Source organism: Schistocerca piceifrons, chromosome 2 (genome assembly GCF_021461385.2).
Source record: "Schistocerca piceifrons isolate TAMUIC-IGC-003096 chromosome 2, iqSchPice1.1, whole genome shotgun sequence".
Lineage (NCBI taxonomy): Eukaryota > Metazoa > Arthropoda > Insecta > Orthoptera > Acrididae > Schistocerca > Schistocerca piceifrons.
In genome coordinates, this window is record NC_060139.1 from 718794078 (window position 1) to 718818480 (window position 24403).

At 40.2% G+C, this 24403-nt stretch overlaps 1 protein-coding gene across 1 annotated transcript in view; it reads left to right on the forward strand.

The window, feature by feature from the left end:
* LOC124775794 (glyceraldehyde-3-phosphate dehydrogenase 2-like) overlaps nucleotides 1-24403 on the forward strand; it is a 90631-nt gene that overhangs the window by 58256 nt on the left and 7972 nt on the right. The window contains exon 5 of the mRNA XM_047250625.1: nucleotides 15805-15965. Within this exon, the coding sequence (XP_047106581.1) occupies nucleotides 15805-15965 (161 nt within the window). The remainder of the gene's footprint in view (nucleotides 1-15804; nucleotides 15966-24403) is intronic.

Consider the following 24403-nt stretch of genomic DNA (forward strand, 5'->3'; position numbering starts at 1 on the left):
AACAAAGGTGTACAAGCAAAAGCGGTTGTTGCTTTGCAATTTGAAGGAAATGTACGTGTCTTATCAGAAGCAAAATGGACCAGAAATTGGCTTCTCAAAGTTTTGCGAGCTTAGACCAAAATGGTGTGTTACAGTTGGCTCTGCTGGAATGCACTCAGTTTGTGTCTGTACAATACACCAAAATGTCAAGCTTATGCTCACTGGTGCATCAATCAATGAAGACTACAAGGAAATTCTTAGCAAAGCTGTTTGCAGCTTGGAAAACAAGGATTGTATGCTTCATCGTTGTGAAAACTGCCCTGGTCCAGAAGGTGTAGAAGCAGTTATTGCAACATATTTTGAAGATAATGACCCTGAAGAACTGATTGAGTACAAACAATGGATTCATACCGACAGGGATACTTTAGAAACAAAGCAGCTTTCAACAGAAGAGTATGTTGAAGATATTGCAGCAAAAATTTGGAACCTGTCTTGTCATCACTACATTGCCAAGCATCAAAGCCAGCACCTGAAAGCTCTCAAAACTGATTTGAAAGAAGGCGAATTCATAATACTAATGGATTTTGCTGAAAACTATTCATTTATTGTTCAAGATGCAGTGCAAGGCTTTCACTGGGAAAACAGTCAAGCAACAGTTCATCCATTTGTAGTCTACTACTGTGAAAACGAAGAGGTGCAATGTGTGAATCTTTGTGTTATTAGTGACTGCCTTCGACACGATACGATTACTGTCCATGTTTACATTGGAAAAGTAATCAATTACCTGAAGATGCAATTTTCCAAAATAAGCCACATCCACTACTTCAGTGATGGTTCAGCTGCACAATATAAGAATTTCAAGAATTTTCTCAACTTATGCTATCACAAAGAAGATTTTGAAATAACAGCAGAATGGAATTTCTTTGGAACAAGCCATGGAAAGTCGCCTTGTGATGGCATTGGAGGCACAACAAAACGGTTGGCAGCAAGAGCAAGTTTGCAACGTCCATATGAAAACCAGATTCTAACACCCAAAGATCTTTTCAACTTCTGCAATGATAATATCAATGGAATCAAATTCTTTTTCATCAGCAAAGAGGAAGTTGAAGAAGAAAAAGCTTCTCAAGAAGAAAGATTCCTGCAAGGGCACACTCTAGCTGGCACAAGAGAAAACCACCATTTTTTGCCCATTGATATGACGACAATTAAGGTCAGTAGAGTTTCTAATGATGCGACATCTTTTTTGGCCAAAATTAGTGCTGCTGAAGTAGTAGTTCAAGTCATGGATCTTCAGCCTGGGCAGTATGTTGCTTGCATTTATGAAAAGAAATGGTGGATTGGAAACATCGTTGAAATCTCAGTCGAACAGAAAGATGCTTTCATAAGCTTTATGCATCCTCATGGTCCTGCAAGTTCATTTTATTGGCCCTTAAGACGTGATACTTGCTGGATTCCAGAACAACTTATCATTGGTGTTATTCCAGCTCCATCAGTGACATCATCTGGTCGGCAATACAGTTTTCCTGAAAGCATTCTCTTGCAAATCAACGATGCTTCCAGAATGATGAAGTAACTGAGGAAGACAGGCTTGGGAACCTGCATAAAGAAACCCACAATCAGGCTTGGGATCCTGTGGTAAAGACACCCTGTAATCAGGCTTGGGAACCTGCAGTAAAGATACCCACCCGTGGCTGTTACTGCATGGCTATCGGGCGTGGCCCCTATGGCGATGGGGATGCTGGTTTTATTGTGATAACCAGTAATGGCTCAGCCATCATGGACCAACGCAGGGCACTGCGCACACAAAATATAAGATACTTTGACCTGAGTAAATAAGCACTTAATGGAAGCGTTGCAAAAGAAAAATATATCCATCTTGTAGAGCAAGAGTTTCTCTTTCAGATGATACTATTCACAATTAAATCCAGGCTGACTATTTTGTAGTAATGGGCTTTGAACTTTGGTAAATAAAGCCATTTGCGCTGACACTGCCAAATTTGAAGAGATTTTGCAAGGCGACTATAAAGCCTGGGTAGTTGGAAATCCAGCTGTATTATGTCCAGCACAAAGATAAGACTTGGTAAAAAGTTCAAGTCCATATCTTTATCTGCAAGGAAATTATTGCAGTCTGAATATTGGTCAAAATTTGTCGCATTAAGTCACGACAGAATTAGGGGTACACTTTGAGTCGACTTGTTTGACCGGATTTTGCATCAGTAATCTTATAATTAATTTCGTTTGAATCAGCACAAAAAACTGTACAGGGTCTCATCTTACTAACCATTCTTATGAATTGGTTTCAATTTTATGAGACCCCAAAAATGGCATTTTGTCTGATGTCGCGCGCATGCGAACTTACTACCCTTCAGACAAGGGGGTGTAGATCAGCAAGTATTGCAGCTAGAGGCTTGAAATCTTGAGAAACTTAATTTAGCACTTGACTAGTGCTACAGATAAAATTTGAAGAAAATTGGAGACATGATGGTGGGAAGGTTTAGACCACTTGGCATGGAATGACCCCATAGTGAACGCATTATTGTGGTCAAGATAGACACGAAGCCCATGCCTACTACAATAGTACAAGTTTATTTGCCAACTAGCTCTGCAGATGATGAAGAAATCGATGAAATGTATGATAAGATAAAAGAAATTATTCAGGTAGTGAAGGGAGATGAAAATTTAAGTCATGGGTGACTGGATTTCGAGAGTAGGAAAAGGGAGAGAAAGAAACATAGTAAGTGAATATGGATTAGGGGTAAGAAATAAAAGAGGAAGCCGTCTGGTAGAATTTTGCACAGAGCATAACTTAATCATAGCTAACACGTGGTTCACGAATCATAAAAGAAGGTTTTATACATGGAAGAATCCTGGAGATACTAGAAGGTATCAGATAGATTATATAATGGTAAGACAGAGATTTAGGAACCAGGTTTTAAATTGTAAGACATTTCCAGGGGTGGATGTGGGCTCTGACCACAATCTATTGGTTATGAACTGTAGATTAAAACTGAAGAAACTGACAAAAAGGTGGCAATTTAAGGAGATGGGACCTGAATAAACTGAAAGAACCAGAGGTTGTACAGAGTTTCAGGGAGAGCATAAGGGAAAAATTTACAGGAATGGGGGAAAGAAATAGAGTAGAAGAAGAGTGGGTAGCTCTGAGGGTTGAAGGAGTGAAGACAGCAGAGGATCAAGTAGGTAAAAAGACGAGGGCTAGTAGAAATCCTGGGGTAACAGAAGAAATATTGAATTTAATTGATGAAAGGAGAAAATATAAAAATGTAGTAAATGAAGCAGGCGAAAAGTGATACAAACGTCTCAAAAATGAGATTGACAGGAAGTGCAAAATGGCTAAGCAGGGATGGCTAGAGGACAAATGTAAGGATGTAGAGTCTTATCTCACTACGGGTAAGATAGATACTGCTTACAGGAAAATTAAAGAGACCTTTGGAGAAAAAAGAGCCACTTGTATGAATATCAAGAGCACAGATGGAAACCCCTTTCTAAGCAAAGAAGGGAAAGCAGAAAGGTGGAATGAGTGTATAGAGGGTCTATACAAGGGCGATGTACTTGAGGACAATATTATGGAAATGGAAGAGGATGTAGATGAAGATGAAATGGGAGATATAATACTGCGTGAAGAGTTTGACAGAGCACTGAAAGACCTGTGTCGAAACAATGCCCCCGGAGTAGACAACATTCCATTAGAACTACTGACGGCCTTGGGAGAGCCAGACCTGACAAAACTCTACCATCTGGTGAGCAAGATGTATGAGACAGGCGAAATATGCTCAGACTTCAAGAAGAATATAATAATTCCAATCCCAAAGAAAGCAGGTGTTGACAGATGTGAAAATTACCGAACTATCAGTTTAATAAGTCACAGCTGCAAAATACTAATGCAAATTCTTTACAGATGAATGGAAAAACTGGTAGAAGCCGACCTCGGGGAAGATCAGTTTGGATTCCGTAGAAATGTTGGAACACGTGAGGCAATAGTGACCCTACGACTTATCTTAGAAAATAGATTAAGGAAAGGCAAACCTACTTTTCTCACATTTGTAGTCTTAGAGAAAGCTTTTGACAATGTTGACTGGAATAATCTCTTTCAAATTCTGAAGGTGGCAGGGGTAAAATACAGGGAGCAAAAGGCTATTTACAATTTGTACAGAAACCAAATGGCAGTTATAAGAGTCGAGGGACATGAAAGGGAAGCAGTGGTTGGGAAGGGAGTGAGACAGGGTTGTAGCCTCTCCCCGATGTTATTCAATCTGTATATTGAGCAAGCAGTAAAGGAAACAAAAGAAAAATTCGGAGTAGGTATTAAAATCCACGGAGAAGAAATAAAAACTTTGAGGTTCGCCGATGACATTGTAATTCTGTCTGAGACAGCAAAGGACTTGGAAGAGCAGTTGAACGGGATGGACAGTGTCTTGAAAGGAGGATATAAGATGAACATCAACAAAAGCAAAATGAGGATAATGGAATTTAGTCGAATTAAGTCGGGTGATGCTGAGGGAATCACATTAGGAAATGAAACACTTAAAGTAGTAAAGGAGTTTTGCTATTTGGGGAGCAAAATAACTGATGGTGGTCGAAGTAGAGAGGGTATAAAATGTAGACTGGCAATGGCAAGGAAAGCGTTTCTGAAGAAGAGAAATTTGTTAACATCGAGTATAGATTTAAGTGTCAGGAAGTCGTTTCTGAAAGTATTTGTATGGACTGTAGCCATGTATGGAAGTGAAACATGGACGATAAATAATTTGAACAAGAAGAGAATAGAAGCTTTTGAAATGTGGTGCTACGGAAGAATGCTGAAGATCAGATGTGTAGATCACATAACTAATGAGGAGGTATTGAATAGAATTGGGGAGAAAAGGAGTTTGTGGCGCAACTTGACAAGAAGAAGGGACCGGTTGGTAGGACATGTTCTGAGGCATCAAGGGATCACAAATTTAGCATTGGAGGGCAGCGTGGAGGGTAAAAATTGTAAAGGGAGACCAAGTGATGAATACACTAAGCAGATTCAAAAGGATGTAGGTTGTCGTAAGTACTGGGAGATGAAGAAGCTTGCACAGGATATAGTAGCATGGAGAGCTGCATGAAACCAGTCTCAGGACTGAAGACCACAACAACAACAACAATAACAACAGTCTTACATATTGAGAGAGGAATAGGTTAAAAATTTCTGTTGACCAATGTTGAAGGTGGTTTTACATTGACATTCTTTTATTTTTTCTGATTTGACATGTTCCTTCTCAGGCAAGCTTTATTAATAAAGTTGGACATACTTGTGCTGTAACTAAACAACCATTGCTGTACTAGATACTAATAACATGAAAGAAATATAAGTGGATGCACTTTCTTTTTTGGATGTCTTGTAGATAGTTTGCAGGTCATCTCCCACGCATTGTCTGTAGGGATGGGTTTCTTATCATACTGACTGAAGTACTTTTCACCATTTTAATTCATGAATAATATAATTTTTAATACAAATCTTATCTGAAGAACTGAACTTCTGAGTACGTCAAAAACATATTATTGACTAAAACCTGATACAGTCTAACTGAGCTGCAGTTGCTGCACTTCGTGCTTATTTATAACCTAGCTGTTTGCGCCAGAACTTCTTGAAGAATACAGCTCTTTAATTACTATAGTATCCTAGTTAAAACATAAGTGTCAGCAAAAGTATACATTTTTCGGAAACTTCTGTTTCAGTGGTACAAAAGGATAGTATTAAATCAATTTCAAATTTCTATTTAAAGTTTTGAAATTCTAAAATTTCTTTTGTAAACAATATTTTTGAAAGACATATTTTTTGATTAAAATAAGTTACTCTTCCGCCAGTTCATACCAAAATATTTCCATTAAAGTGTGTGACAGTGTTATCTTCTATTTCCAACATGATTCTTCTGGAAAACCTGGAAATCTCAGGGAATTCTGCATTTGTAATCTATTATTGAGATTGAACTTTTGAGTTTTACAGATCAAAAATTTTAAAATATTTAATATCTCAGTGTGTAAATTATATAAATATTATTCTGAATAAATTATCAGTGTTTAAAGCCTGTGACCAAACGACTGCTTGTGGCTCGTATATAGCTCAGCTGAGAGGACAGAAAAGTCATTGCGGTATGCTGCCCCCATCTCAATCTGGTTCCTGCCTCTTCCTTTCACCTTTAATTTACCAGGAGCTTCTTGACATCACCCTCCTCCTCAACACCCAGAATTCTCAAAAATTTTTTCCCAAGTTTTAGCAGCCACTCTGAATTACTTGTTTGCAGAAATTCTGCCTTTTCAGAGCCACAAGGGCTGAACAATGCATCAACAAACAGGCAGGCAAAAAAGATAAAACAATTGTCACTTGTTCAGGCATGAGTTGTATACAATTAGGAAAAGGTGTTTTCCTTCTGTCTGATAAAACCTAAATAAGTTTTGAAATTCAGACCTCATCCTGTGAACTTAAAAGCACTTCTAGATGTCCCTTCAACTGTCAAACTCATGTCTCATTTTAGACATTGGCAGAAGTTTCAAAAGTTCCTGTGCATCTGTAGTGTGTAAGCATTCTCTGCACTGTTTATTGCTTTTTATAGTTCGTTATTGCTTGCTGCAGTCTGCCTAGTCGGAAAACTAGGCATCAGACATTCATAGGTAGCCAATTTTTTTGAAGGTACAAAGTTACTCCTAAGGAACATACTCCGATAACTGAAGTTATGGCTCCAAGCCTACAATGCAAGCCTTATCTCATTTCCCACACTGTTCCTACAGTGAAAGCCTTATCTCACCTCCCACACTTCTGTAATTCATTCTCTTCCAAAATATTCTAAAAACAGTGACAAAGTTGTAATACATGAAAATTTTTGTTCCAAACAACTGGTTTATTCCACTTTGAATTAAAATAACATATCCATACTTTTTCTGAGCACACTCACACTACAATTAAAACACTCCCCCCGATACAGAACTAGTCTTGAGCTTTGAAACTCTAAATGATCACCATGTGCCAATCTGTACATCTTAGAATGTGGGACATCCCCATCAGCAGTGTTCTTGTGCTGTAGCAAAGAAGCGTAAGGATAGATTCAATCCTTAAAGTATAGGCTCAATATCTGTACCAAATATACCAAATTGCAAATATACAATTATAGTAGTGTATGGGTGGCATGAGAGATGAACACTGTTGGGTGGAGTGTGCAGAGACTAGATTGCCAACAGGTGCAGTGTCGCCGAAAGCTATGTGTGTTTACTTTTTAATTGTGCCTTTCTGCAACTTGATACATCTTCTTTACAGTAAGTAGGAATCTGTCTTCCTACATGGTTGATATTCCTACCTGGAGTTTCCATAATTTGATTTTTTCCGATCAGCTTTCTTGCATCTTAAGCCCTGTGAAGTTTTCCATTGTCACTTGTCTCTATAGCATTACTCTTCTCTGTGTCCACTCTTTCTCTTCCTTCCCATGTTTATTCACCGCCATCCAAACTGCTTCTACTTCCAAGCCACACAGTATCAATGCTCATCTGGCAGATTTTTGATGCATCATCAAATGCCCCAGATTCTTTCCCCTGATAGTTATAATTGCATTTATTTCTATTGATCCCACTTCATCCCTCATCATGACATACTTCAGAGTTTTTCTTTCCACACCTACCTGTGCCACATGAACTTTTGATCCTCAACCTAACCCATCCCTCCCTCTCACTCTCTTTGCTTATCGCGACACACTCACTCCCACGCCTCATCGTTCCTTTTCACCTATGTTTCTGTATGTTTTTAATGTATTTGTGCATATTTTTATGTACCTGTGCATATTTTTGTGTATCTATGTGTGTTTCTGCAAGACTTTGTGTATTTTTATGCATCCTTATGAATATAATAGAGGGAAACATTCCACGTGGGAAAATTATATCTAAAAACAAAGATGATGAGACTTACCAAACAAAAGCGCTGGCAGGTCGATAGACACACAAACAAACACAAACATACACACAAAATTCGAGCTTTTGCAATCCCTGGTTGCTTCGTCAGGAAAGAGGGAAGGAGAGGGAAAGATTAAAGGATGTGGGTTTTAAGGGAGAGGGTAAGGAGTCATTTCAATCCCGGGAGCGGAAAGACTTACCTTAGGGGGAAAAAAGGACAGGTATACACTCGCACACACACACATATATCCATCCGCACATACACAGACACAAGCAGACATTTGTAAAGGCAAAGAGTTTGGGCAGAGATGTCAGTCGAGGTGAAAGTAAAGAGGCAAAGATGTTGTTGAAAGACAGGTGAGGTATGAGTGGCGGCAACTTGAAATTAGCGGAGGTTGAGGCCTGGCGGATAACGAGAAGAGAGGATATACTGAAGGGCAAGTTCCCATCTCCGGAGTTCTGACGGGTTGGTGTTAGTGGGAAGTATCCAGATAACCCGGACGGTGTAACACTGTGCCAAGATGTGCTGGCCGTGCACCAAGGCATGTTTAGCCACAGGGTGATCCTCATTACCAACAAACACTGTCTGCCTGTGTCCATTCATGCGAATGAACAGTTTGTTGCTGGTCATTCCCACATAGAACGCTTCACTGTGTAGGCAGGTCAGTTGGTAAATCACGTGGGTGCTTTCACACGAGGCTCTGCCTTTGATCGTGTACAACTTCCGGGTTACAGGACTGGAGTAGGTGGTGGTGGGAGGGTGCATGGGACAGGTTTTACACCGGGGGCGGTTACAAGGGTAGGAGCCAGAGGGTAGGGAAGGTGGTTTGGGGATTTCATAGGGATGAACTAAGAGGTTACGAAGATTAGGTGGACGGCGGAGACACTCTTGGTGGAGTGGGGAGGATTTCATGAAGGATGGATCTCATTTCAGGGCAGGGTTTGAGGAAGTCTTATCCGTGCTGGAGAGCCACATTCAGAGTCTGATCCAGTCCCGGAAAGTACCCTGTCACAAGTGGGGCACTTTTGGGGTTCTTCTGTGGGAGGTTCTGGGTTTGAAAGGATGAGGAAGTGGCTCTGGTTATTTGCTTCTGTACCAGGTCGGGAGGGTAGTTGCGGGATGCGATAGCTGTTTTCAGGTTGTTGGTGTAATGGTTCAGGGATTCCGGACTGGAGCAGATTCGTTTGCCACGAAGACCTAGGCTGTAGGGAAGGGACCGTTTGATGTGGAATGGGTGGCAGCTGTCATAATGGAGGTACTGTTGCTTGTTGGTGGGTTTGATGTGGACGGACGTGTGAAGCTGGCCATTGGACAGATGGAGGTCAATGTCAATGAAAGTGGCATGGGATTTAGAGTAGCACCAGGTGAATCTGATGGAAACAAAGGAGTTGAGGTTGGAGAGGAAATTCTGGAGTTCTTCTTCACTGTGAGTCCAGATCATGAAGATGTCAAACCCAAAGTTTGGTACAGGTTTATTGATGACATCTTCATGATCTGGACTCACAGTGAAGAAGAACTCCAGAATTTCCTCTCCAACCTCAACTCCTTTGTTTCCATCAGATTCACCTGGTGCTACTCTAAATCCCATGCCACTTTCATTGACATTGACCTCCATCTGTCCAATGGCCAGCTTCACACGTCCGTCCACATCAAACCCACCAACAAGCAACAGTACCTCCATTATGACAGCTGCCACCCATTCCACATCAAACGGTCCCTTCCCTACAGCCTAGGTCTTCGTGGCAAACGAATCTGCTCCAGTCCGGAATCCCTAAACCATTACACCAACAACCTGAAAACAGCTTTCGCATCCCGTAACTACCCTCCCGACCTGGTACAGAAGCAAATAACCAGAGCCACTTCCTCATCCCTTCAAACCCAGAACCTCCCACAGAAGAACCCCAAAAGTGCCCCACTTGTGACAGGGTACTTTCCGGGACTGGATCAGACTCTGAATGTGGCTCTCCAGCAGGGATAAGACTTCCTCAAACCCTGCCCTGAAATGGGATCCATCCATCATGAAATCCTCCCCACTCCACCAAGAGTGTCTTTCCGCCGTCCACCTAATCTTCGTAACCTCTTAGTTCATCCCTATGAAATCCCCAAACCACCTTCCCTACCCTCTGGCTCCTACCCTTGTAACCGCCCCCCGGTGTAAAACCTGTCCCATGCACCCTCCCACCACCACCTACTCCAGTCCTGTAACCCGGAAGGTGTACATGATCAAAGGCAGAGCCAAGTGTGAAAGCACCCACGTGATTTACCAACTGACCTGCCTACACTGTGAAGCGTTCTATGTGGGAATGACCAGCAACAAACTGTCCATTCGCATGAATGGACACGGCAGACAGTGTTTGCTGGTAATGAGGATCACCCTGTGGCTAAACATGCCTTGGTGCACAGCCAGCACATCTTGGCACAGTGTTACACCGTCCGGGTTATCTGGATACTTCCCACTAACACCAACCTGTCAGAACTTCGGAGATGGGAACTTGCCCTTCAGTATATCCTCTCTTCTCGTTATCCGCCAGGCCTCAACCTCCGCTAATTTCAAGTTGCCGCCACTCATACCTCACCTGTCTTTCAACAACATCTTTGCCTCTTTACTTTCACCTCGACTGACATCTCTGCCCAAACTCTTTGCCTTTACAAATGTCTGCTTGTGTCTGTGTATGTGCGGATGGATATATGTGTGTGTGCGCGAGTGTATACCTGTCCTTTTTTCCCCCCTAAGGTAAGCCTTTCCGCTCCCGGGATTGGAATGACTCCTTACCCTCTCCCTTAAAACCCACATCCTTTCATCTTTCCCTCTCCTTCCCTCTTTCCTGACGAAGCAACCAGGGATTGCGAAAGCTCGAATTTTGTGTGTATGTTTGTGTTTGTTTGTGTGTCTATCGACCTGCCAGCACTTTTGTTTGGTAAGTCTCATCATCTTTGTTTTTAGATATATTTTATGCATCTTTATGCATTTCTTTGCTTATCCAGCACATCTTACAACCATCAACACCTATTTTGCTCATTTCTGCATCATACCCATTTTGTTTACCTTGTTCCTGCCACAATGGACCCTTACTCCATATTTCTCCTTCAGTTCAGCAAAGTATCCCTTTTCTTATCTAAAACCCAGTCCCACATCTTGTTTCTCAAATGCTGCCTAAACAATGGAATCCCCCCCTCCCCCCAAACGGCCTAACTGTAAAGCTTCCTTTCTTTAGATCCCACCCCTCTGTTTGCAATGACATACACCTTTTCAGATTCTGCGAATCCCTGGCTCTAAAAAACTGGTACTGCAAAAATGCGTCTCCATGGCACAGGCATCCCAGAACCATCTCTGCTCCCTGTGCAAGATACGACTACTCTGCAAGCTCTGCTCCATACCTACATCTCTGAAATTGAATCCCTTGCTCTCCAGCACCTGGAGGAGCATTCTAGACACCACCTCCATAAGTAATCCAATCTACTGACATCCTACGGCCGCCTCAGAGCACCACTATCCAGCACGTCATACCCACAGTGTTCCTCCTCGTCCACCCCTCGTAGCAGCTAAACACTGCCTAGCTGTCCTTTCCAACTTGCCACATTCCCCAAAACTCCCTACCAACCCTCCACCAAATCCAAAACATTCCTGTAACACTGTTGTTAACCTTTCCACCAAAACACTCAGCCCCACAGAAGTTTCAGTCCTGTCCGAAGGCTCCGCTTTAGCTCTGCACCCAAATTTAACCATAATGGACTTGTAAAAGACCTACTCTCCTCCTGATCCCTGCAATGGATGCACTTCTTTGTCGCTAGTCCCTCCAACTAAAACCACTCTAATTCCAACAATGAACCCTGCCTCTTCTAGTTCATACCACCATCCAACCATGATCCACTCCACTTCCACCTAACCCCCCACTGGTCAGCTTCCAGGAATTCCTTACTGGGAACTTAGCCTCACCATTGTTCCCCATGTCCCTTTCTCAGAACACCAACCTTTCAATAGAAGAAAGAACAGCCATAAACAACCTTGAAACAAATCCTAACGTAATCACCTACCTGCGCACAAAGGTTCCATCACTGTTACCATGAATTGCAGTGACTGCCTAGCAGAAGGCCTCCAGCACTTATTTGACTCCCCCACCTATAAACTCTGCCAGAGTGATCCCATCCTGGAAATCCAACACAAACTCCAATTCATAGTTAAAGGCTTAGGCCTTTCCCAGAACACCTCACCTGAATGCATTCCCCTCCTCACTCCTATGATGCCTTGCACACCCATCTTCTACATGCTCCACAAAACCCAACAATCCTGGATGCCCCGTTGTGTCTGGTTATAGAGTGCCCACTGGAAGAATTTTGGTCCTCATTGACCAATACTTCCAATCAATTGCTCATAATCTAGCCTCCCACGTCAAAGATACAAACCACTTCCTTCACCGACTCTCCACCATCCCCATCCCTTTGCCTCCTGGATCCCTACTCGTCGCTGTTGATGCCTCCTCCCTATACACCAACATCCCTCGTGCCCATGGTGTTACCGTTATTGAACACTACCTTTCCCAACGTCCTTCAGACTCCAAACCCACTACCTCATTCCTCATACACCTTACTAACTTTATCCTAACACACAACTACTTCTTATTTGAAGGGAAGGTATGTAAGACCCGAAGCACGGCCATTGGCACCCACATGGCACCCTTCAATGCCAACCTTTCTATGGGCCATCTAGAGAAGACCTTCCTAGCCTCTCAAAACACCAAACCCCTAGCCTGGTTCAGGTTCATTGATGATATCTCCATGATCTGGACTCAGGGCCAAGACACCCTATCTTCATTCCTTCGCAACCTCAACATCTCTCCCATCCACTTCAAGTGGTCCTCCTCAAACCAGCCTACCACGTTCCTCTCTGATGGCTCCATCTGCACACCTGTCCACATCAAACCCACCAACCACCAACAGTACTTGCATTTTGACAGCTGCCATCCCTTTCACACCAAAAAATCCTTCCCATGTAGCCTGGCTGCTTTGTGATGGCATATCTGCAGTGACAAAAACTCCCTTGCTCAGTATGCTGAGGGTCTCACCAAGGTCTTCACAGACAGGCACTATCCCTCATACTTGGTTCGCAAACAGATCTCCCATGCCATTTCCCCTCACACCCCCAATCCTCCCACCATCCCCAAGAACCAGCCACAAAGGAATGTCCCTTTCATCACCCAGTATCATCCCAGACTGGAACAACCGAATCACATGCTTAGCCAAGATCTTGATTACCTATCATTGTGCCCTGAAATGAGGGTGATCCTAACCAACATACTTCCCACCCCTCCTAAAGTGGTGTTCCATCACCCACCCAACCTCCACAACATTCTAGTCCATCCCAATGGAAGACCTAGAGGCAAAACTTGCTCAATCCGCCCTCCCAGCACTTCCTATTCCAGTCCTGTCACAGGGGCCGGGCCACCTGTGAAACCAGCCAAGTCAATTACCAGCTCTGCTGCAATCGTTGCACAGCTTTTCATATTGGCATGACTACCAATCAGCTGTCCACCAGGACGAATTGGCTGCTGCCAAACTGTGGCCAAGAGCGAAGTAGATCAGCCTGTGGGATTGCATACATCTGAGCATAACACACTTGATTTCAATGGCTGCTTCACTACCTGAGCCAACTGGATTCTTCCCTCCACCACCAGGTTTTCTGAACTGGCTGACAAGAGTTATACTTACAACACATTCTCCACTCTCATAATTATCCCAGCCTCAACCTGCAGCACTGTACTCACACCCTCCACCCAACAATATCTGCTCCCTCTGTCCTATCATCTCATCTCCTATGCTTTTTATTTGCAGCCCTCTGCCAATGCAATTGCATCTACTCATCTTTCCCTCCTTCTCCCCCCCTCCGTGCCTCACAACCTGCTGATGCTGTGCCTGTTGGCAGTCTAGTCTCTACACACTCCACCAGACAGCGTTCATCTCTCTCCCACGCATACGCTATTGTCCCTTCCCCTCCAGATTGCTGTTTGCACCCTACGTGATGTTGCAATCCTGGAGTTGGTGGTCGTGTGTACGAGAGGTGCGCATGCCTGTGTGTGTGTGTGTGTGTGTGTGTGTGTGTGTGTGTGTGTGTGTGTGTGTGTTTACTGATGGAGGCTGTGACCAAAATTTATATGTAAGTGTCTTTTAATTTTGCCGGTGTTTAACTTGATGTCCCTTCTTTACAGTAAGTATCAATGTCTCTTTTCCTATATTGTTCATAAATAGGTTATTCTGTTTGCAGGCCAGTCTGTCATGTGTGATGTAGGTGATTGCTGTGACTGGCCAAATTTTGTTTCTTGAAGTCTGGTCCCGTTGTACTTAATTTCATCTGACTTGCAAGACTGTTCCTGTTGAGGCCCCTATTGATATAGGTCTTCCTACTTCCACGTAAGTGTTAAAAATATTGTTTAACCATTTATCTCCTATTGGGTGCATTCTTTATCCACTAGTTTTCACCGTATTCCCTCGTGATTTTTTAAATCACCTGCAGACAATTTGGTATCCACAAAGATAAAATAACTAATGACACTTGATGTGAAGCATATATTAGTTCTTACTCAGCTATGGTGTAAATACTGCCATATATATTGAGGACCATATTTATATGAACTCTACTATATGAATTATATGAATATACAGAATCATTTTATCACTTGTTGTATCAGCACTACAGTTACATGCCTGTATAGACGAATGACTGTGAAAGAAATCATTCCTCAGTACTCTGTAGTTGTCTCTGATTATGCCTTCAAATTGTGTTTCTTTGACATACTCAGAATTTGTGACTCGTAGTTTCATGCTGTCTTCTTGACATGTCACATACGCTGAGCATCAAGTTAGAACCTTTTGTTTACTGTCCAACTGGTATTCCCTGCTGTGTACTGGGTTCACTACTGTGTACTGCTCAGATGATATTTATGACACGTGTATCTCCGATTTTTGTTTTAATTTCCTACTGGAGGGACTGTCAGCTTCCTGGTGGATTGCCTTGACTGAACATCTGATTCAATGTGGGCTATGTTTAGTAAGGACTTGACCTTGTTCTGACAAGTAGGCTCTATCAGCAATCTTGATTTTCTGTTGTTGCATTCTTATTTACTGAGTTCAAATAAATTAAAAAGTATGGATAACAGGCTGGGACGTTGGTGTCTGGCTGGTTTGGATTTCACATTTAGATAATTCATGCAGTTATCAAACTCCGAGAACGATAAAGCAGTAGCAGAAATATCCAGAACAGTTCTTTCAACACTATCATTGTTGATATCTTGTGTGACTAAATAATAAACATTACATTTAGCTTCTCAATTGAAAGCAGTGAGAAATGATGTCAAAGAATATTTGTTTAGTGATGTGCTATACTCACTTTATAACGGAAACTGTCGTGGTCCATCAGACAAAAAATTTTGATGTGTCTGTACTATATTGCAAATCTCTTATCAAATTCCAGTATGGTCAACATTGAGATTTATAGATTCAATAGAAGTGGAAGTGTTAGACTAAAGATGTACATGTGAGATGAATTGTTAGATTTCTATCGTGGTGAACTTAAAATAAATGTGAGGACTGATTTGGGACAAATTGAGTACTGAAAGTCAGATTCGTTTGTTAGAAGGATTCTCTTGGCCATGTGGAATGTACTTCCAGAATGAATAAGAACATTCACAATCTAAAATATGTGTGAAGAAATGTCTCAACTAAGTTTTCCCTAATCAGTAAACTACTTACTTTCACCTAGCTTCCAAGATCTCCAGACATAGCAACATTATATTCCATACTGTATATTGTTAGCAATACACAAAAAATGAGAAAATTCCCAAAAATTATATGAATAATTTTAATTTTAGTGGGGCTAGTAAATTACACTATGATTTGTTTATTGTTATTTACAGTTATGGCGTGATGGTCGGGGAGCTGGTCAGAATATCATCCCAGCTGCTACTGGAGCAGCCAAAGCTGTCACTAAAGTTATTCCATCATTAGTTGGGTGCCTGACTGGAATGGCTTTCCGTGTCCCTGTACCTGATGTGTCAGTAGTTGATCTCACATGCAGGTATGTTATAAAGAGTAATGTTCAATTTCTGATCAAATCTTTTTACTAATTGAAATTCTAAGCATTGACAAATAGAAATGCATAAACAACTGAAGTCAAAGCTGCAAATGTGCTATTGAAAAGTGAATAATAATCTCTAATTTGGCAAAGATGTTCTTAACAGTGTACTGGGTGTTCACTAGATGATAGTATCATGTAGATGTGTAAACACTGACAAAAACATTGCTTGAGTGCCACACTAGTAACTTGCACAACGGATGCTCAATTTTATCTGATTCCTATGTAGTGAAGTTACGAAACTCATTTGGAATTCATTGCAAAGTGTAAGTCAAGTATAGTTAACGCATATTTGGCATGGCAACAAATCTGTGGATGGTGTCAGAATTTCAAAAATTGTGTGACACTGGTGGTTGAAGCTCCTTGTACAGCTCAACTTGTGACGAACCTGGCCATATATCAGTGTGTAGTTCCTCCATGGCAGTGATCACAGTGAAAAACTGTAAATATGGGTGGCTGCAGCACTATCTACATCCAGTAATGTGGTCTACACATGTTTGGCTTCACGGGTTGTACTTCATAAACGTCAGACTTCCTCATTGAATTAGTTATGACCAGTCCATGTTTTAATTACCTAGTTAAGACCCATTTACCAGGTGTGCGCATAATGCACCTTCTAATTATATGACAATAACAGTCTCACTCAGATGAAGAGTACATGTGACACTTTTATATTAAAGTTAATAGCAATCCGTGTTAATTGTCCTACATCACTGTCCATCTTCTGATTCGCAATTACACATCATTGCAATCATTACATTATTACGGTTCAGATTGACGTTGGTTCCACTTGAAATCTAGGCGATGAGTGTCTTTCGTATTCAGGTTCACCAGCATACGTTATTAACAGTTTTAATTCACAGTCTGGTTTCATATTAAGTTAAACACATTATTGCACAAATACATTATGGCTGTTTTGACTAACACTGGTTCAATGTTCAAAATCTTGGAACAGACTTGAGTTCAAAATGGCTTTAGGCCAAGTGTTCATATAACTTTGTAAAAATGGATACTAAAAGTTTCACATTGTTAACTACATAATTTAGATAATTAGAACTATCTCAAATTAATTGAATATTGCAGAAAAATTGGTTTTGGTCTGAGCTTCATAGTGATAAAAGTTTAGACTGTGATAAGCCTTCTTGATGACAAAACTGTAAAAACAGCTAAATAAACAATACCATACACAAAAGTGGTAATTATCTGGAAACTAATTGTGTGCTGACGTTCCTAACATATTTTGGAAACTAGCTACATGGATACTTTTCTATGAGTTATTTTCCTAACTGTATCAGTAATGTAGTAATTAAATCTGTTTACATGTCAGCAGTGTCTCTGTAATAAGAAATAATTACTATCAGTTAATTGAACTGAGCTTTATTTATTTATTTATTGTCCTCTGAATCAATACTGTACATGACATGCACATGGTGATGAACATACATACATTTGATGTTGGACATTATGATAATTTACTGGCATGAAGTTATATGCTGAAAGTTTACACAAAAATGAGTTTGCATACCTATTTTCTGAGCATGAACACACAAATTTATGAACACACAAATTACATAGTCACACTTTGTATTTTAGTGCTGTATTCCTCTCACACATATACACAACAGTAGCTGGTTGGATATTCTTTCTGCACTTAATTTGCTTAGTAGCAGATGATATAGATGCAAGATTTTTGCACATACTTGCATTAATGTTTTACTCTTTACAAAATTCTTTGCTACAATTTGTTTCATGTTTCTTTCCACCCACATGGAGCAGAAATTCACTTGCACTGTAGAAACAATGATCAAGTAGGAATGATTTTAATTTTTTATTACATACAGTCAGGGACTTACTGATTTTTACTTCTGATGGCAGGCTGTTGTATATTTTAATGTCTTTGTTGAAGGGAGAGTTTTCAAAGGCAGATGTGCACATTTCTTTAACATGGAGTTCCATTTTCTGCCTAGTACCATAGTCATAGACATTTAAGTTTTTATTAAATTTTGTAATATTACTTTTTACAAATTTGCATAGTTCTAGTATATACAGGCTGCCAAGGGATAGGAAGAAAGGTCTGCAGCTATCTGTTGGCTTTGCCTTATTCATTATTCGTATAGCTCTCTTGAGTGAGGAGAATGTTAGGGCTATGTGTAGAGTCTCCCCAGCATACAATACCATACTGCATTACACTGTGGAATTGTGTACAGTAGGCTGTGTGAGCAGTTTCTAGGCTTGTGCAGTATGTAGGGATGCGTAGGGCATAGCACACTTTGTTTAGCCTACTATTAGTTTTATTAGTGTGTGTGTTTGCCATTTTAGGTTATCCTGGATCCATATGCGTAGAAATCTTGTTTCTGTATTTGGAGATATTTGGGAACTGTGTAATTTCATATCAGGCATAATTTTATTTGTTCTTAGGTGGAAGTTTAAGTAACTGGTTTTCTTTGTGTTAACTATGAGCTTTTTTTTCTCAAGCCAATCACCAAGTTCGTCTGTATTTCCATTTATGGCCTCTTGGAGTTCATGTTCATTTTTGCTTGTAATGAGAATACTGGTATCATCTGCAAAGAGTGTACTGGTGCTGGCATTGACATTTGATGGTAGGTCGTCTATGTAAACAAGGAAGAACAGTGGTCCAAGTATTGAGCCTTGGGGCACACATTGTGTAATATTGCAATAGTCAGAGTAGAATGTTTCGATATGTCCTTGATTGTTATGTTTTATTGACACTTTTTTATTCCTATTTGTCAGGTACGAGCTGAACCAGTTTAGTGGGGTGCCTCTGATGCCACTTTTGACTCCAGTTTGTTGGGAAGAATCTTGTGGTCTATGACATCAAATGCCTTGGACAAATCTTGGAAGATCCCAATGGCGGATCTCTCTTCCTTCTGCAGGAAATCTTTATACCAGTTGTTATCCATGGCTTCTTATTGGGTTCTTTTGATGTGGTGCATTTGAGTTTAAGAGGAAAGGCAATATTGAAGTGATATAGAAATTTGTTTAGGAATGACTCCATTTTGTTGTCTTTATCGTCTGCTTCATATACTTTGTTTCATGTTTATGCTGCTAAGGAATCATTGAAGATTTTCATGTTTTTATTGCTGTAACTTCTTACTTCACTTGTGTATTTGGTGTTGCAGTCTAAGGGGAGAACATTTGTAAGGTTGGCAACAGTGATCACTATAGCCTGTGTCCAGAGGTTCGACTTCCTGGTAGGGACAGTTTACAAATTTCTGGTCAAGTGTGGTTTTGGTGTTGTTTTTGCTCCTTGGGGGGAATGTTACAGTGGGATTCAGACTGAATGAGTTAGTGAGATTCAGTAGGGATTCTTCCACATGTCCTGCAGACTGGAAATCAGCATTGAAATCACCACATAAAATTAGTGCCTTTTTGTTTGGGTGAAGTTTGTTTATGAGTATTTCAGGGTTGTTTAGGAAGACACATAGATCACCTGATGGAGAATGATAGATACGTGTTACGATTATATTTGCTTCCAGAATTTCGATTACAGCTGCCTCAAAATCGTTTTCTTTATGTAAGTGGTCAAACTGGTCAAAACTTCTATAGTTTATGGAATTTTTTATAAATATGGCAGCACCTCCACCTTTCTGGCTTTTCCTGCAATAGTGGGAAGCTAATGTGTAACCAGGTATGCTAGCTGAACTAATTTGGTCTGGTTTCAGCCAATGTTCTGTAATGCGAATGACATTTACATATTGTAGGTCTGTTGTGAATAGGATTTCAATTTCTGCAAGCTTGTTTGTTATTGTCTGCACATTTTGGTGGTATATGGAGAAGTTGTATGTATGTGGACACTGACTGCTCTTTTTTATTGCCTCTGTGGAGGTAGGGGGCGTGGCCATAAACAATTTTCTAGATTTAACATCCTACCTCGTTGGCGTAACCTGTATGGTTCACACTGGTTTTGTCTTTGGGTGCAAGGATTTTTACAGTTATGTTTTGTCCCTTAAATCTAAGAAGTATTATAGGACCACTTTGTCCTTTTTTTTTTTTTTTTTTTTTTTTTTTTTTTTTTTTTTTTTTTTTTTTTTTTCTACAGTTTGTGATATGTGATTTGCGAATTCTCTTCCGCCAAGGTTGTTCAAGTGGAACCCATGTTGTGTGTAGCGTTCTCTGCGAAATTTGCTGGCTTCAATTACGGTGTCATTTGCGAATTTTGAACAAAGTTTATAGATTTGTGAGTTTGTGTTTGTTACATCTGTGTTTACACACGACCTGTTTGGAAGGCCGTGTCTAAATGGTCCGTCCACTAGGAACACTTTCTTTGATGAAATGCACGGTAGTTTGTTTCTTAGTGTTTTTAGTAGATTCTGGCTGTTGTTGCAGGTGACGTCATTTGTTCCTGCTGCAATTACAACGATGTCAGAGGTGCATGTTTTTGGAGAGTTTTGTCAATGTTTTTTAGGACAACACTTGCATTTGCTTGGGGATGGACGTTAACCGAATGTGGTCACCTTCATTTAGAAATTTTGATATATTGCAGCCTTGGTTGTCACCCAAGATGATTGCCTTACACTTTTGTTCACTCATTTTTTTGTTTTCATGGAATTTTGTACCATTTCCACTTTGTTTTGGAGATCATTGGTGGGTAAACATGAGTTTGTAAGATGTGTTTGTGTCGTTTTCTGAAGTAAGTTTGTCTTACCTGATATTAGAATTGGTTGCTCTTTACTTTTGAGCTGCTGGTGCAACATACATAATTACTGGTCTGATTGATTGAAGCACTAAAATCACATTCCTTATTTCCAATAACAAGCTTGTTATTTCCGGTATTCCCGGTCACACATGAGTCACACGAACACAGTACACAAGTATTTTGTTGTTCACTTTCCACTGTAGCCATTTTCTTCTTTATTTCTTCATGTTCTGAGCATGCTGCAGCCAGTTCTTCCCTTAAAGCATCGTTTTTCCCTTCCTGGGACGCCAACATAATCTCAAGATTGCTCACTGTTATGTACTCAGCAGACAGTTTCTCCTTCAGTATTTTGAGTTTGTTCAAGAGATCCTTGTGTTCAGAGTGTATTGCAGCTAGTTCTTTTTTTTAATGTTTAATTTCCACTTCTTGAAGGGTTATGGAGACTTTTAAATTGTTTTCCGCTAAACATTCGCACATGTACGGCATTGCCACTGGTCTCCATCGGTTCTGAATCTCAGACATTAATTTTGACGCACTTATCGTGATACCAACACATACATTCCGTGCACTGAGTGCTTCTTGTACCTCTTTCTAGCATATGTTGCATATGGAACGGTCACATAGTAACAAAACCAGGAGACAATCTTTTTCACTACCCTTCCATGGTGCCATGACACCCAAAGAGTTAGCAAAACATGTTATTTGAAATGGTTCAAACTAATTAGGAGATTATATTCATATCATTAATTAGGAGATTATTTTGACTAATGTAATTTAGCAAAGTTAGGCCTGATCTTATACTCAGAATTACAGACTGACATCTTTTATGGCACATCTGTCACTAATGCTAATGATAATTACGAAAAAACTCATTTGAGGAGGCAAATAACAAAACAGAATTGAAATGGGTCACAGCTTGCTCTGCTGCAAGCTTCAGATATTGTCACCATTGAAGACATTGTGTAGGAAAACTGCCAAGTGACACCATATGAAATTGCAGTAACTATGAACACTACTCATGATCTTCTCCACAAGTCATGTCACTATAGAAATACTTGGGTCAACTTCCGTCACCCAGAAATGAAAAGTGTTACAAAGGAATGGTGTGTTTCATCATTATCCTAACCAAAGAAGTTCTGAACCCAACCATCATCAGAGGATGAATTGGACATTATCTTTTAAAAACTATACACTACCAGTCATAATAAGACCTCATAGATAATTACCACTGGCCTGCAAGCAAATCAAAATGTGTGTTGTTGGCTGCAGATTGTTTTTACAACATAACAATACATGGTTCTGTATAATCCATCTGTTACTTGCAGCAGTAACAGATGTTACACTCACAAAATCTTCCTGCATGCGATTCCCATAATTAACTTAAGTTCACCTAGGCTTGCTACTCATGTCTGTATAACTTTGTCTAGACTCAAAGTTCGACCTTAATAAATGCATATTTTTGTTGGCAGCAGTGAGCACTTCCCCTTCTGTGTCATCTAATCTCTGTTTTTTATATAAGTTCCTGCCTCACTAAATATTTTGGAGCTTTCTGCTTATGGTTTCAGTCAGCTCTTTGCTCCTAGAATAATTTGGGGGGCAACAGTTTTCGTAGAGGGCAGTAAGTTCAGGAACTTGGTTATGAAGACTTTGACAATCTACTGTTAAAATTCTGACAGTCAAACTGTGTGTACTTTTTATGCTCTCTGATTTCACCTCTTGTGTATCAACTGGTGAGCATTCATCAGAGGACCTCAAACTACCACCTTGCTGGGAAGGGGGTCGGGGGAGGAGAAACCTGTGTGCTCCCCAAGTACTATGCTACGTGAGTAGCTGCTTCCTTTGTGGAGTGCATTGCTGACCTACCAAGGAGAGTCCTACAACCCTCCACCTCATAACAGAGGTTTAGAAATCTGCAGCCATGACTGTCACAGAATCAACGGAGCCTCTGGTTGATACCGTCCACTTGGCTCCAAACCGAAGGATCCCGATCAGCTCTAGGTAAAATGCTGCTAATTGTGAGCTCTGTTTGCACCGCACAAGTGAAGCCAGCTGTCTACCCCACTTAACGCCAGCTGCCCATAGGAACTGAGGATGGTCTCAGAACCCAAGCAACTGGTGTCATTGGTGCTGACATGAACAACAACTTGCAGCCTATTTCCTTCTGAAACTCTTCTTAAAAACATTCTCTTTAAAACAGATGCTGCTAAAACAGTTTTGTTTAAAAAAAAAAAAAAGTGTGATCTTAAACTCAACTAGACTGAATACTTTGTGGATATGTGACTAAGTGTGTGACCTAACATCTGAACTGAAGTGAGATTGTTATTTCATTGTGTGCACCAAAAATCCATAGAAGATTACCTTCTTTCAATTACAACAATTTTCTAATCAAAGCGAAAAATTATAAGAAAAGTATATATTTGTGGTGACAACAGTCTAAACCTATTAATGGCTTTAAACACAGCTGGTTTGAATCTTATTTAACAAATAGAAGGCAAAAGGTTGTGCTGAATAATTCAAACAATATTTGAAGGGTAGAAAATTTTAAGACTGGGGAGAAATCCCAAAACAAGTCCCACAGGGTTCAGTTTAGGATACATTCATATACTGTGTATATGTGAATAACCTTCCACTTAACATTCAGTGAGCAGAATTTGCGCTTTGCAGGTGGTACTAGTGCTATCCCATTAGAGAGAAATTAACAGAAGAGGTGGTTAATTATATTTTCCAAAGAATTATAAAGTGGTTCTAAGAAAATGGACCTTCTCTAAATTTTGGAAAAGAAACCATACATTATATTTTATTCTGTAAAGCAAATAGTCATATCAACAATTGATGTAGCACTTGAGCAGGAATGATTAAATAGGCTAGAATGCTTCAAATTTTTGGGTTTACATATTAATGAAAACCTGAAATGGAAGAAGTGTATTACTGAGCTTCTCAAACAACTGAGTCTAGCTAAATTTGTTCTTTGTATAATTGCTAATTTTGGAAAATAGAAAATCAGCCTCCTGGCATTTTGTATATTTCCATGCAATTATATATTTTATTGAATAATTATCTGAGGTAAGTCATTGCTCATGATGAAAGTATGGATTGCACGAAATAAAGTAGTAAGAATAATATTTGGTGCTCACCAACGGACATTGTATTGTTACCTCTGCAAGGAGTTAGGCATAATGATAATTTTCTCATTAATGTAAATGTTGATCATGTATACATATACTGTAAACTGACTTGTTCCACATCATTTCAAATAAAAGAAGCATTCAAATGATCTATGGAACATGTAACTAAACAACCTACAAAAGTTCTGAAGTTTGCATGTTTGTTTTTTGCTTTATAATTTTTATGAATTTTTCTTTAACTCTTTTAACTCCTCTGATCCTCTGTCGGACTATGTCTGACATTACAATTTTACTCTACAGCTCCGATGTCGAACAGTATCCAACACGTTTCCGTTGTTCCTTCCATTTGTTTCGTTGTTGGAATTCGCTAGGCATATAGCAGCACTTGGCACAAAGACCTGATAACTCCAAATGTGTTACATTCACATGTTTCTTGACTGATAATGGCTGCTAGAAAATGTGGTGGTGTTATTGCCAGGCAGCTTCTCGTAGACATTGAGGATGGAGGTGAATTTAGTGATGAGAGTGATTGGGAAGAAACTTCCACCATGTGCAGTGATATAAGTTATAGTCAATCAGAATCTACTTTGGAGGGAAAA